Here is a 15,057-nt window from a genome sequence, read left to right as displayed (position 1 = left end):
GCCTTACACAGTACAGTAGCCTTACACTTGTACATTTTTTTCTGCTTTCAACACATTAACTTCAGAGACAACATGTTCACTTGCTACCTAATATATCCCACCAACTTCCAGGTGCCATTGTCACCAGATAAGCAATGATATTCACTTTACCCTGCTGCTTTCCCTTTCACTGTCCAATCACAGGCTGAGGGGAGGGGCAAGACCTGTAAGTGTTACTGAACTGAAGCAGATTAAAATGGGGTCTCCCTCCCTTCCAGACATAACTGTGCTGTGTATGGACAGAAATACAAATCCTGTGGCAAGTAAAGCATCTCCCTTGTATGCACTATATTGCCAAAAGTATTGGGACGCCTGCCTTTACACACACATGAACTTTAATGGCATCCCAGTCTTAGTCCGTAGGGTTCAATATTGAGTTGGCCCACCCTTTGCAGCTATAACAGCTTCAACTCTTCTGGGAAGGCTGTCCACAAGGTTTAGGAGTGTGTCTATGGGAATGTTTGACCATTCTTCCAGAAGCGCATTTGTGAGGTCAGGCACTGATGTTGGATAAGAAGGCCTGGCTCACAGTCTCCACTCTAACTCATCCCAAAGGTGTTCTATCGGGTTGAGGTCAGGACTCTGTGCAGGCCAGTCATGTTCCTCCACCCCAAAAATCGCTCATCCGTGTCTTTATGGACCTTGCTTTGTGCACTAGTGCGCAGTCATGTTGGAACAGGAAGGGGCCATCCCCAAACTGTTCCCACAAAGTTGGGAGCATGAAATTGTCCAAAATATCTTGGTATGCTGACGCCTTAAGAGTTCCCTTCACTGGAACTAAGGGGCCAAGCCTAACCCCTGAAAAGCAACCACACCCCATAATGCTCCCTGCAACAAATGATTTGTACCAGTGCACAAAGCAAGGTCCATAAAGACATGGATGAACAAGTTTGGTGTGGAGGAACTTGACTGGCCTGCACAGAGTCCTGACCTAAACCCAATAGAACACCTTTGGGATGAATATAAGCGGAGACTGCGAGACAGGCCTTCTCGTCCAACATCAGTGCCTGACCTCACAAATGCTGGTCAAACATTCCCATAGACACAATCCTAAACCTTGTGGACAGCCTTCCCAGAAGAGTTGAAGCTGTTATAGCTGCAAAGGGTGGGCCAACTCAATATTGAACCCTACGGACTAAGACTGGAAGGGCCATTAAACTTCATGCGCGTGTAAAGGCAGGCGTGCCAATACTTTTGACAATATAGTGTATATTTCATGGGTGTATTTAGCTGTTTGCTGGGAGTTCAGGTTTAGCAGTTCTTTTATATTAACCAATTTGTAATTCAATGAACCTTTGTCCCGCACCGCGAGGAGGTGGAGACTTCCCCCGTGTTTTCCACTGACTCCTTTCATTTTACGGAAGCAGCCGATCGCTAACGATGTCCCTGGTCCTGCCCTTTCTTGCTGTAATTCTGCATATCATTTCCTTTGCTAAAGAATTTTGAGAAGATAAAAAAAAAAAAACAGTTTGGTTGTAATAATTTTCATGGCAGCCCGATGAATTATTCATGGCGGCCCCTGTGGATAGCGACAGAGACTTCAAACACGGATCTTACCATTGCGGCTGTTGAGCTTCGCGTTGCTGTGGCTGAAGAGTTGCGAGGAGCTGTCAAACGCCGTGTGCGGCAGCGCGGAAACCAGGGGGTCATCGCAATTATCTGCAGCGGATGGGAAAAGACAGGGAAATCGTCACCAGCACGCTAATGATCCAACATGGACAACACAGTACAGACAATGCGTGTGAGCGGATACAGGAAAGAAACGAATCTGGTATGCGTTTTACAGCGCCAGTGATCAACAGTTCTCGGAAAGTAAAATGAGCAACCTCGCTACCGATCAACAACGGTCCCGGAAGAAACATTTACAAACAGGGGCGTAACTACAGGGGTTGCAGGGGTTGCAATTGCAACCGGGCCCCATGCTCCAGGGGGCCTGTGTGGCTCCCCTGTACACCTGGATAGGAGGGGTAGCGGGGGCAGCATGTAGAGAAATCACTGTCCTCCTTTTTCCTCTTGTAGCTGCAGGAGGAAAATGGAGGAGATTGGTTCCTCTGTATGCTGCCCCCGCCACTCCTCCTATCCAGTTCACTTGTGTTCTGCTGTCTCTGGACCCCTGTGTGCTCCCCTGGTCCCCCCCCCCCTCCCACTGTGCTGCCCCCCCCCCCCCACTGTGCTCCCTCCCCTCTCCTGCCGGCTGCTGCAGGGGATGTGTCACAATAGAGAACCAGGAAAGGGTCGGTAAATATGTAATTTACCAGCTCCTTCCTTTTCTGAATGGACAGAGTCATAGTCAGTGACATTGTAAATAAATAAAATGATAAAAAATAAAACAATTAAAATACCAAAAAATAAAAACTACTGACACCAGTGGGTGAACTTCCAGGATCGCAAAGGTCCCACTTGCGACCAGGGCCCTGGCATTCCACCACCGTGGGGAGGACCCAAGATGGCAGGAAGGGGACCCGCTGCGGAACTTGTGAAAGGGTCCCACTGTGGGACCATAATAAAGGGCCCCGCAATGAGAGTAAAGGGCCCCAGGATCAGTGGGAAAAGCTCCCGGCTTGAAGAGAAGGGGTCCGGGGGGCCCTTCATGGTTTCTTGCACTGGGGCCCTGAGCCCCCGTTCTTACGGGGGCAACCTGTCAGGCGACCTGGTCGCCGTAGGTCGCCTTCCATAGAGAAGCTGTGGACCCGTTCTAATAGGAGCTCTGACTTAGAAAAAGGGTCTGGAGCTTCTTTGGGGCGACCCGGAGCGACCTGCATAGACTTCAATGTTATGAAGTCCGTGCCGTGCAGCGCGCCGCGACCTGTGAGGAAAGTCGGATCGCCCCAATGTGAACGGGGCCTAAAGGTTCTAGTTATACCTCTGTTTACAAAACACATTAAAATAGAAAAATAAAAATTATATTTTCATTCAATTTTATTTTAGACACTGTGATGTCATCGCTGGGTCTCTGTGCTTCTCTATCCACTTAAGGACCGCCCACCGCACCTGCACAACATACTGCGGCAGGGTGGCCCCGCTGTGCCAAATCACGTTCATGCATGGGTGTCCGCAGCACTTTTTCCAGGGGGGGGGGGGGCATCGTTTTAAGGTCACCCCTGCCCCACCTCTTTTTCGACAATGCCATGAAGACGACGTCAGTCACTACGCGAGCCATGACCCACGAGTATTTGTTTTTAAAGGGGAAACGGCAGAATTTATTTTTAAAGGATCAATAAATATGGATCCTGTTCACTTAAAGCCTGTTATACAGCACAGTGCCTTGCTGTATAATTTGGCCTCTTCTATCACCTAAAATACCTGGCTGATCATGCCTGGCTATGTCCTCCCCTCTGTAAACTGACCACGGTATATCATGGCTGCTGAGCCCTGACACTGTGGTCAGTTTACATGCCTCCATCATCTGCAGCCCTCCTGTCCTCCCTCCCTCCTCCCTCCCTGCCTGTCTGCTCCTGTGTCAGTGCCCCTCCTGCTGCTGTAGTTTCATTTAAAATTTCATATCCTGTCTACAGTCTAATTAACCAGTTCCAGACTGCCCGCCGCAGTTTCACTGTGGCAGGCAGACCCTCCTGCGCGAACCAACGTAGTACTACGCCGGTCGCGCGCCTGGTGCAAGGGGGCAAGCGCGCGCTGCCAATGGCGCGCTCACAGCGGCGCGCTCTGGCCCCCACTTTTCAGTGGGGACTCTGATGCACGGGTCAGGCGGCTCCGACTGCCGGCGGCCACCCGCGATCGCCCCCCGCTGAGAGAAGAACGGGCAGCTGTTCTCTCTGGAATGATCACAGAGTGCCTGTGATCCTTCTATATAGGATCACAGGTCTCTATGATCATTTCAAAAGCCCCTCCCCCCACAGTTAGTACCCACTCCCCTAGGCTTACATTTAACCCCTTGATCACCCATTAGGTTAACCCCTTCCCTGCCAGTAGTCATTATTACAGCAACAGTGCATATTTTTAGCACTGATTACTGTAGTAATGTCACTGGTCCCCCCCAAAAGTGTCATTAGGACAGTGGACGGTGTCAGTAGGGCAGTGGACGGTGTCAGAAGGTCAGAGATTGGTGTCAGTAGGGCAGTGGATGGTGTCAGAAGGGTAGAGATTGGTGTCAGTAGGGCAGTGGATGGTGTCAGAAGGGTAGAGATTGGTGTCAGTAGAGCAGAGGATGGTGTCAGTAGAGCAGTGGATGGTGTCAGAAGGGTAGAGATTGGTGTCAGTAGGGCAGTGGATGGTGTCAGTAGGGCAGAGATTGGTGTCAGTAGGGCAGTGGACGGTGTCAGTAGGGCAGAGATTGGTGTCAGTAGGGCAGTGGACAGTGTCAGTAGGGCAGTGGATGGAGTCAGTAGGGCAGTGGACGGTGTCAGAAGGGCAGAGATTGGTGTCAGTAGCGCAGTGGACGGTGTCAGTAGGGCAGAGATTGGTGTCAGTAGGGCAGTGAATGGTGTCAGAGGGGAAGAGATCGGTGTCAGTAGGGCAGTGGATGGTGTTAGAAGGGCAGAGATTAGTGTCAGTAGAGCAGTGGACGGTGTCAGAAGGGTAGAGATTGGTGTCAGTAGAGCAGTGGATGGTGTCAGAAGGGCAGAGATTTGTGTCAGTAGGGCAGTGGATGGTGTCAGAAGGGTAGAGATTGGTGTCAGTAGGGCAGAGGACGGTGTCAGAAGGGCGGAGATTGGTGTCAGTAGAGCAGTGGATGGTGTCAGAAGGGTAGAGATTGGTGTCTTTAGGGCAGTGGATGGTGTCAGTAGGGCAGAGATTGGTGTCAGAAGGGCAGAGATTGGTGTCAGTAGAGCAGTGGACGGTGTCAGAAGAGCAGAGATTGGTGTCAGTAGGGCAATGGACGGTGTCAGAAGGGCAGAGATGGGTGTCAGTAGAGCAGTGGACGGTGTCAGTAGAGCAGTGGATGATGTCAGTAGAGCAGTGGATGGTGTCAGTAGGGCAGTGGACGGTGTCAGTAGGGCAGTGGACGGTGTCAGTAGGGCAGTGGATGGTGTCAGTAAAGCAGTGGACGGTGTCAGAAGGGTAGAGATTGGTGTCAGTAGGGCAGTGGACAGTGTCAGAAGGGCAGAGATTGGTGTCAGTAGGGCAGTGGATGGCGCCAGAAGGGCAGAGATTGGTGTCAGTAGGGCAGTGGATGGTGCCAGAAGGGCAGAGCATGGTGTCAGTAGGGCAGTGGACTGTGTCAGTAGTTTTTATTTTTATTATTTTTTTTACAGAATTCGTTTTTTAATTTTTTTTACAATTTTTTTAAGGAGCTCTGTTAGAGGGCTTTGGTGAACTATCAGGGCTCTAAACAGAGGGAATCTGCGCCACACAGGGTGATTAGGGTATGCCCAGGCACACCTGGTGAACGCCTATGGTACTGACACCAATGCTGGGGGTTATTGTACTCCAACTCCTTCAATTTACAATGCGAGATACTGCAAAAAATTCAGCAGGACCACCATTCTTGGGTGTTGAGGTGCAGAAATGTGCTGCTATAGTGCGGGCCCCCTGGAAGTAATAGGGTCACAATTGAGCCCCTCTATAATTTTCCATAGGGCCACCCCCGGTGTACACTCTAGTAATTTATCTGGACTAATACCCGAGGACTCGCTCTCTTAGAAAATGCAATGCTGTGAAAAAGCACAAGCAGGAAAGCCTTCCATCGTCAGGAAGGCACAGACTTCAACAAAAGCCAGATTAGTATTCATTAGACGCAGCCAAGAAAGTGATCACGCTGCAGGTTCAGGGGAGGACAGCCATACATAATCACCCTGCTGATTTCTATGTTACCTCTAGAGGGCAGCACAATCTCCTTCTGCCCTGCAAATAAGAACTGACCCAAACACCAGTCAGCCGCTCAGCGACCAGACACCATGGGATACACAGATCTCTGTGTTCCTATAATTCACATCTCCACATAAGGACCAGGCCTATTTCTGACATTTGTTGTTTACAATATAAAAATCAATATTTTTTTTTGCTAGAAAATTGTGACACACAGTATCTCACAAAAGTGAGTACACCCCTCACATTTTTGTAAATATTTTATTATATCTTTTCATGTGACAACACTGAAGAAATGACACTTTGCTACAATGTAAAGTAGTGAGTGTACAGCTTGTATAACAGTGTAAATTTACTGTCCCCTCAAAATAACTCAACACACAGCCATTAATGTCTAAACCGCTGGCAACAAAAGTGAGTGAAAATGTCTAAATTAGGCCCAATTGTGACTCATGTGACTCGTTAGTGTTACAAGGTCTCAGGTGTGAATGGGGATCAGGTGTGTTCAATTTGGTGTTATCGCTCTCACTCTCTCATACTGGTCACTGGAAGTTCAACATGGCACCTCATGGCAAAGAACTCTCTGAGGATCTGAAAAAAAGAATTGTTACTCTACATAAAGATGGCCTAGGCTATAAGAAGATTGCCAAGGCCCTGAAACTGAGCTGCAGCACAGTGGCCAAGACCATACAGCGGTTTAACAGGACAGGTTCCACTCAGAACAGGTCTCGCCATGGTCGAGCAAAGAAGTTGAGTGCATGTGCTCAGCGTCATATCCAGAGGTTGTCTTTGGGAAAAAGACGTATGAGTGCTGCCAGCATTGCTGCAGAGGTTGAAGGGGTGGGGGGTCAGCCTGTCAGTGTTCAGACCATACGCCGCACACTGCATCAAATTGGTCTGCATGGCTGTCGTCCCAGAAGGAAGCCTCTTCTAAATATGATGCACAAGATAGCCCGCAAACAGTTTGCTGAAGACAAGCAGACTAAGGACATGGATTACTCGAACCATGTCCTATTGTCTGATGAGCCCAAGATAAACTTATTTGGTTCAGATGGTGTTAAGCGTGTGTGGCGGCAACCAGGTGAGGAATACAAAGACAAGTGTGTCTTACCTACAGTCAAGCATGGTGGTGGGAGTGTCATGATCTGGGGCTGCATGATTGCTGCCGGCACTGGGGAGCTACAGTTCATTGAGAGAACCATGAATGCCAACATGTACTGTGACATACTGAAGCAGAGCATGATCCCCTCCCTTCGGAGACTGGGCTGCAGGGCAGTATTCCAACATGATAACGACCCCAAACACACCTCCAAGACGGCTTTGGTGAACTATTGCTAAAGTTAAACCACTGCCTTGCTAAAGAAGCTGAGCATAAAAGTGATGGACTGCCCAAGCATATCTCCAGACCTAAACCCCATTGAGTGGGGCATCCTCAAACATAAGGTGGAGGAGCGCAAGGTCTCTAACATCCACCAGCTCTGTGATGTCGTCATGGAGTAGTGGAAGAGGACTCCAGTGGCAACCTGTGAAGCTCTGGTGAACTCCCTGACCAAGAGGGTTAAGGCAGTGCTGGAAAATAATGGTGGCCACACAAAATATTAACACTTTGGTCCCAATTTGGACATTTTCCCTTAGGGGTGTACTCACTTTTGTTGCCAGCGGTTTAGACATTAATGGCTGTGTGTTGAGTTATTTTGAGGGGACAGCAAATTTACACTGTTATACAAGCTGTACACTCACTACTTTACATTGTAGCAAAGTGTCATTTCTTCAGTGTTGTCACATGAAAAGTTAGAATAAAATATTTACAAAAGCTTGAGGGGTGTACTCACTTTTGTGAGATATATATACACACATATATATATATATATATATATATATATATATATATATAATTTTTTTTATTTTTATTTTTTTTTAGTAGAGACCCTAGAGAATAAAATGAAGATCATTGCAATACTTTGTCACACCGTATTTGCGCATCAGACTTACAAACCTGTTTTTTTTTTAAATAAAAAAAATAAAAAAGTAAAGTTAGCCCAATTTTTGTATAATGTGAAAGATGATGTCACTCCGAGTAAATTGATAATTCTTAAGGTATATTCCAGGTCTCGAAAGATACTGGAAATTGGGGAATTGGGTGTGCCTTGATAAAACAAAAAATAGCAAAGAGCTAAAAAGCCATACATTTTATTAAGTAACAAAATTAAAATACCAGACCAAAGTTATACATTAAAATTCCTGCGTGTATTAAATGTAGTCATGCGATACAAATCATTTAAGATTTGGATGGTTCAAACAGGAAAAGGGTACTGTCATGGACATGCAATAGTGTCTGGCAGCTTCCCTTATCCTCATGTCTGCATTAGAGGCCAGACTCTTCCTTCTGGCTGCTTTTATCATCTCTCCTCCCTGTTCAGCCCCACCCCAGGCCTTTCCAGGAAGTCTATATTAACCAGTGCACTGCAGGTCTGCTTTGCTGTTCAACAGTGATTGTTAGTTGTGTTCCTGTCTGCCGTGTGCTTGATCTACCTTTCTGTGTACCGACTTTGGCTTGTCTCTGACTATTCCTGTTTGCCTTTTACCCTGACCTTCGGATTGTCCCTTGGTTACCCTCGTCTGCCTGTTGCCCCGGCCTCGGCTTACCCATCACTATCCCTTGTGTCCTGAGTGGCTGCTTCCCCTCTCTCCCTACGGAGCGTGACCCGGGGGACCCCAGGGGCCGCGACCTGGGCCCAGCTGCAGCCAAGTCCATCCTCACCACTAGAGGCTCTGGTGAACACCTGCTGGGTCTTAGACTCCGCGCCCTGGGGAATCTTGGGCTCATGTTCCTGTCCATCCGCAGCAGTCAGCTATCAGGTTCACTACCTTGCGCTGGACCCCTGCCTAGCCAGGGTGCAGTTGTCACCTGACTACAGGTGACCTGACAGGTATGGATCAAGGCATTTCGCCCCCACTCTGTGAGCTTCTTCAGGATCTGATTTTCCAAAAAATATATAAGCCAGAATCATCCACAAAGAACTCTGTGCAAGGGAAAATGACCAATAGTATATGTCTTGGGAGAACAAAAAGGCCCTTAGATAAGGATTTGTATATAAGGTAGAATTAATAAAAAACAGACATTTGTCATAGTCAGAGGATGAAGTGAAAATTACGGCTAATAGTCCCCAAATGAGCCCAATCGGGTAAAAATGAATCCAACAGCCATGTCCAAATGAATGGCCTGTGTCCAGGCAAAGCCAATTATTTTCCCTTGTCCTCAGTTCAGTGAGAATAGCACGCCAGAGTAAATTGATACTCACCATGTCATGCTTCAAAATTGCGCACGCTCGTGGAATGGCGACAAACGATGGTACTTAAAAATATCCAAAGGCGATGCTTTACCCATTTTTATAGGTTACCTGTTTAGAGTTACAGAGAGGAGGTCACTAGAATTATTGCTCTGGCTCTAACAATCGACCTGCAAAGAATGACAGTTCCCCTAAAGTTGGGACTTTGAAGGCACTTTGGTCATACACCATATTGAAACGGTAATTGTAAAAAAAAAAAAAAAAAGATTTTATTAACACATCATAAACCACAAAAATTACAAAACACAGTGTATACATGGTCTGGACAACTATAAAAAACCAACTGTGAGAGATAGTGGTGATAAGCTGTAACTTCCTCCACGCGTTTCAGTTTCTCCTTCATCAGGGACGTGGGGGTGTCACTAAAAGCCAATCACGTAGCATTACAAATGGACAATCCCTGTATTCATTAAAAACAAAGCTTGAGAGTTCTGCTTGACCGCCCAACCATTCACGTAATATATATTACTGTTTATTGGAAAGCAAGTAAAGAAGTTTGGACTGCTTAAGGTGCACCACCCTAAGACGGAGGAGCAGGAATCACTGAGACCTAGAGGACTCCATCCAGGTTATGTGCAAGTGAGCAGAGTGTCCTGTCATCAGATGGGGGTACACAGCAGGGGCTCTATCGATCGCGGCGATACCTCACATGTGTGGTTTGAACACCGTTTACATACGTGGGCGCGACTTGCGTATGCGTTCGCTTCTGCATGTGAGCTCGGAGGGACGGGGCATTTTAAATTTTTTATTTATTTTTTCTTACTTATTTTTATTTTTTTATTTTTACACTCTTCCTTGACATTTTTTTTAGCACTTTTATTTCTATTATAATGAATGTAAACATCCCTTGTAATAGAAATATGACAGGGCCTCTTTAACCACTTGCCGACCAGCCTCCGTAGTTTTACAGCGGCAAGTCGGCTCTGTCCCTCGAAGCGGCATACTTGTATGTAGCTCTGCGGGACCGTTTGTGCACGTGCACCCATTTGCCACAGGGGAAGCTGATCAGCGGGTCTGGAGGCCTTGATTTCCGCCGGGCACCCACAATCACTCCCCGTGGAGACAGAACTGCGGTCTGCCGTTGTAAAGACAGCAGACCGCTGTTCTGTCAGTAATGAACACAGGGATCCTCCTATTTAGGAACACAGGTCTCTGTGTTCATGCAGCAAGCCCATCCCCCACACAGTTAGAAAGCACCCCCTGGGGACACATTTAACCATTTGATCGCCCCTGGGTTAACCCCTTCCCTGCCAGTGTCATTATTACAGTAACAGTGCATATTTATAGCACTGATTATTGTAGTAATGTCACTGGGCCCCCCAAAAGTGCCAAAAATGTCAGTTAGGGGTCCGATCTGTCTGTCGAAATGTCGCAGTCCCGCAAAAAATCACAGATCGCCGCCATTACTTGTAAAAAAATAAAAAACCAATAAAAATGACAATTCTTTCCCATAGTTGGTAAACGCAATAACTTTTGCGCAAACCAATAAAAATACACTTATTGCAATTTTTTTACCAAAAATATGTAGCAGAAAACAAATTGGCCTAAAATGTTAAAAAAATTTTGATTTTTACATTTTTTTTGGGGGAATGTTATATATCAGAAAACGGAAAATATTGCTTTTTTTTTCTTCAGAATTGTTGCTTTTGTTTATAGCACAAAAAATAAATAAAAATCGCAGAGGTGATCAAATACCACCAAAAGAAAGCTCTATTTGTGGGGGGAAAAAAGGACATCAATTTTATTTGGGTACAGCGTTGCACGACCGTGGAATTGTCAGTTAAAGTAACGCAGTGCCGAATCGCAAACAGTGGCCTGGTCATTAAGGGGGAAAATCCTTGCGGTCAGTAGCAGCCCGTCCATTGGGGGCGCAGGGGGCACCACCACCCCCCCTATCCATGTGTCCGGCCTCCTAATCCGAATGCATTGATTCCAATGGGTTTTTATTTTTTTGAAGCACGTGATTAGAGCCAGAGGCTCTCATAGGCTTCAAAAAAGGGTGGGCTCGGGGCGCAGAGCACTGCGCCCTGAGCCCACCCAGTTGTGTGACAATAGCGAATGAATATTCGCTATTATCACACTTATTCTCCTCCAAGCCAATCAGGACGCGGGTCCTGAGACCCATTTCCTGATTAGCCGAAAGGAAATGAAAGGCCATGCTATTGGCCAAGGAGGAGGAGGTGGGAGGAGACGCATGGGGAAGCCGTTGCTGTCTGCCCTCCACGTCAGTTCAGGGTGAGTGAGCCGGTGACGGTGTGTGTGTGTGTGTGGGGGGGGTTATATGGTGTGGAGCTGGTGTGTTCCGGGGGGGGGGGGGGGGGCTGTCTCATGGAGCACCAGCCGCCACTGCTTCCGTTCCAGAAGTGGTTAAACCTGCTTGTTGGCTGATATTGTCCAATCAGAGGGCAGGGTTACTTTCTTCCACACCAGAGGAGCCCTTTGTTACTTTCCAACACAAGGGGGAGCCCTAACCACCACTTATATTCTTGGAAGCGCTAACCAAGGAACATTTGTTCTCGGCACGCACCTACAGAAGTGCGGATTTGTTAGCAAGCTTTTCTATCACCCCACTGGCAGATGCTGACAACAGACGCTTGGAAATTTACTTCCCAGCAGCGGGAGGTGAATAAATACATATACAGCGAGATTTTATTTTACATGGACTTTTTTTATTTTGTTTTTGTTAAAGTGTTTCTTTTCGTCGTTTTGTTTTGTACCCCCGGCTCCAGCAGACAAGCTGAATGATGTATTCTTTCCGAGACAGAAAGGAAAATGTTGTGCTGAGCCAAACAAAAAATTTTAAACAACAAAAGGAAAGCAATGAATGTATTTAAATGCATTTCCATGAATATGATTTTATTAAAGTGGAACTTCACTCTCTCAGTCAAAGTTGACTATTTGTAATCCTTGTGCTGATTGCATCAATAAATACAGTATACTCACTGGCCACGTTATTAGGGACACCTGTTCAATTGCTTGGCAACACAAATTGCTAATCAGCCAATCACATAGCAGCAACTCAATGCATTAAGGGCCGGTTCACACTAGTGCGCTGTCAGACATCGCGCGTGATTTGCACCACGTTGATTTGCACCACGCACATGTCTGTGCGATGCGAATTCAGCCATGCAAAATGTATGGCTGAATTTGCATCGCATTCGGACCAAACTCGTGCAGGACCTATTTTTTTTTTGTCTGCACCAGAATTGGATCGCACGGGTGCTCACACCTATGCGATCCCATTCTGCAAATCGCACTGCATTTTGCAAACTGATTGCAGGGTGTCGTTAACTTACATTGCGCAATCAGTTTTCATGAACAGGTTGCGATTTGGATGCGGTGCGAATTTGCAGCCTTAGGCATCTGGATGTAGGGAAGACGACTTTCTGAAATTCAAACCGGGCATCAGAATGGGGAAGAAAGGGGATTTAGGGCCGTTCACACTAGAGGCGGTGCAAATTCGCACTGCATCAAAATGGCAACCTTACTCCGTTACATAGTTAGTGAGGTTGAAAAAAAAGACACCAGTCCATCCAGTTCAACCTATGATGAGTGTGTGTATAAGTGTTTATGTCAATAGTACATTGTATACCCCTGTATGTTGTACATTGTATCCCCCTGTATGTTGTACATTGTATACCCCTGTATGTGGTGGTTGTTAAGGTGCCCATCTAATAGTTTTTTTAAACGATCGATGCTCCCTACTGACACCACTGCTTGTGGAAGAGAATTCCACATCCGTACCGCTCTGATGGTATAGAACTCTTTACGCAGTTTAGGGTTAAACTGCCTTTCTTCTAATTTTAGCGAATGGCTGCGAGTCCTTTTACATTTCCTTTCACTGAATAATTTGTTCCCTATGCTAGGGTCACCAGTACAGTATTTGTACATTGATATCATATCCCCCCTCAATCGTCTCTTCTCCAGAGAGAATAGGTTCAGTGCTTGTAGTCTTTCCTCATAACTGATGTCCTCCATTCCCCTAATTATTTTTGTTGCCCTTCTCTGGACTTTCTCCAGTTCCAGCACATCCTTCCTGAGGACCGGTGCCCAGAACTGGACGGAATACTCCAGATGAGGCTGGACCAGAGTCTTGTAGAGTGGGAGAATTATTGTTTTATCTCTGGAGTGAATCCCCTTTTTTAATACATGCCAGTATTCTTTTGGCTTTGCTTGCAGCAGCTTGACATTGCATGCCATTGCTGAGCCTGTCATCTACTAGGACCCCCAGGTCCTTTTCCATCTTAGATTCCACCCAAGGGCTCTCCCCCTGGTAAGTAACTTGCTTTCGTTTTTCTGGCACCCAAGTGCATTACTTTACATTTTTCAACATTAAACCTCATCTGCCATGTAGTTGCCCACCCCATTATTTTGTTCAGGTCTTCTTGTAAGGTTTCCACATCCTGCATAGAAGATATTGGCATGCTTAAGTAGTATCGTATGCTTTAGTATCGTCCACAAATACGGAGATTGAGCTGTTAATGCCATCCTCTAGGTGGTTTATAAATAAATTAAATAGGATTGGTTCCGGGACAGATCCTTGGGAACCCCACTTTCCAAACCCAACCAATCCGAGTACTCCCCATTTATTACCATCCTTTGGACTTGCCCCTGAAGCCAGCTTTTAATCCAGGTACTCATTCTATGGTCCATACCTACGTACCTTTGTTTGTACAGTAAACGTTTGTGGGGAACTGTATCAAATGCCTTTGCAAAGTCCAGATACACCACATCCACAGGCCTTCCTTTATCTAGATGGCAACTCACTTCTTCATAGAAGGTTAATTAATTGATCTGGCAGGAGTGATTTTTCATGAATCCATTCTGATTACTACTAATGATACCGTTTTCATTACCAAAATCTTGTATGTGGTCCCTTATCATCCCCTCCAATATCTTGCAGACTATTGATGTTAGGCTGACCGGCCTGTAGTTCCCAGGGATATATCTCAGCCATTTTTTAAAAATTGGTACCAAGTTGGCTTTTTTACAATCAGCTGGTACCATTCCCGTCAGTAGACTATCCATAACAATTAGGAACAATGGTCTGGCAATCACCTGGATGAGTTCTTTAACCACTTTAGCCCCGGAAGATTTTGCTGCTCAATGTCCAGGCCACTTTTTTCAACTTGGCACTTGCAGAGTCAACTGACAATTGCGTGGTCATGCAATGCTGTACCCAAACAAAATTTAAGTCCTTTTTTTCTCATAAACAGAGCTTTCTTTTGGTGGTATTTGATCACCTCTGTGCTTTTTATTATTTGCGATATTAATAAAAAAAGAGCGAAAATTACGCGAAAAATTTACATTTTCTACTTTGACAGTTAAAAAATATCCAATATATTCAATTTTTGTCATATATTTTGGCCAAAATGTATTTAGCTACATGTCTTTGACAAAAAAATTCTCAATGAGCGTATTTTTATCCACTTTAAGACCAGAAGATTTTACCCCCTTCCTGACCAGGCCATATTTTGTGATTCGGCACTGCGTTACTTTAATGGACAATTGCGCGGTCGTGCGACGCTGTACCCAAATGAAATTTACGTCCTTTTTTTCCCCACAAATAGAGCTTTCTTTTGGTGGTATTTGATCACCTGTGCGATTTTAAATTTTTGAAAAAAAGATCGACAATTTTGAAAAAAAAAAAAAAACAATATTTTTTAGATTCTGATATAAAACATTCCCAAAAAAAAAAATGTAAAAATCCAAATGTTTTAACATTTTAGGCCAATTTATTTTCTGCTACATATTTTTGGTAAAAAAAAAAATCGCACTAAGCGTATTTTGATTGGTTTGCGCAAAAGTTATCGCGTTTACTAACTATGGTTAAGATTTGTCATTTTTATTGTTTTGTTTTTTTATTACTAGTAATGGCGGCGATCTGCGTTTTTTTGCGGGA

The 15,057-nt window shown here is 45.7% G+C and overlaps 1 protein-coding gene across 1 annotated transcript in view; it reads right to left on the bottom strand.

The window, feature by feature from the left end:
* LOC309558092 (contactin-associated protein-like 5) overlaps positions 1-15,057 on the bottom strand; it is a 591,346-nt gene that overhangs the window by 474,313 nt on the left and 101,976 nt on the right. The window contains exon 2 of the mRNA XM_082261047.1: positions 1,597-1,698. Coding sequence (XP_082117173.1) covers positions 1,597-1,698 — 102 coding nt within the window. The remainder of the gene's footprint in view (positions 1-1,596; positions 1,699-15,057) is intronic.

Source organism: Pelophylax lessonae (assembly GCF_965119305.1).
Source record: "Pelophylax lessonae genome assembly, chromosome: 6".
NCBI lineage: Eukaryota > Metazoa > Chordata > Amphibia > Anura > Ranidae > Pelophylax > Pelophylax lessonae.
The sequence above is the reverse complement of the archived record's forward strand: the minus strand, read 5'-3'. Positions and strand labels throughout refer to the sequence as shown.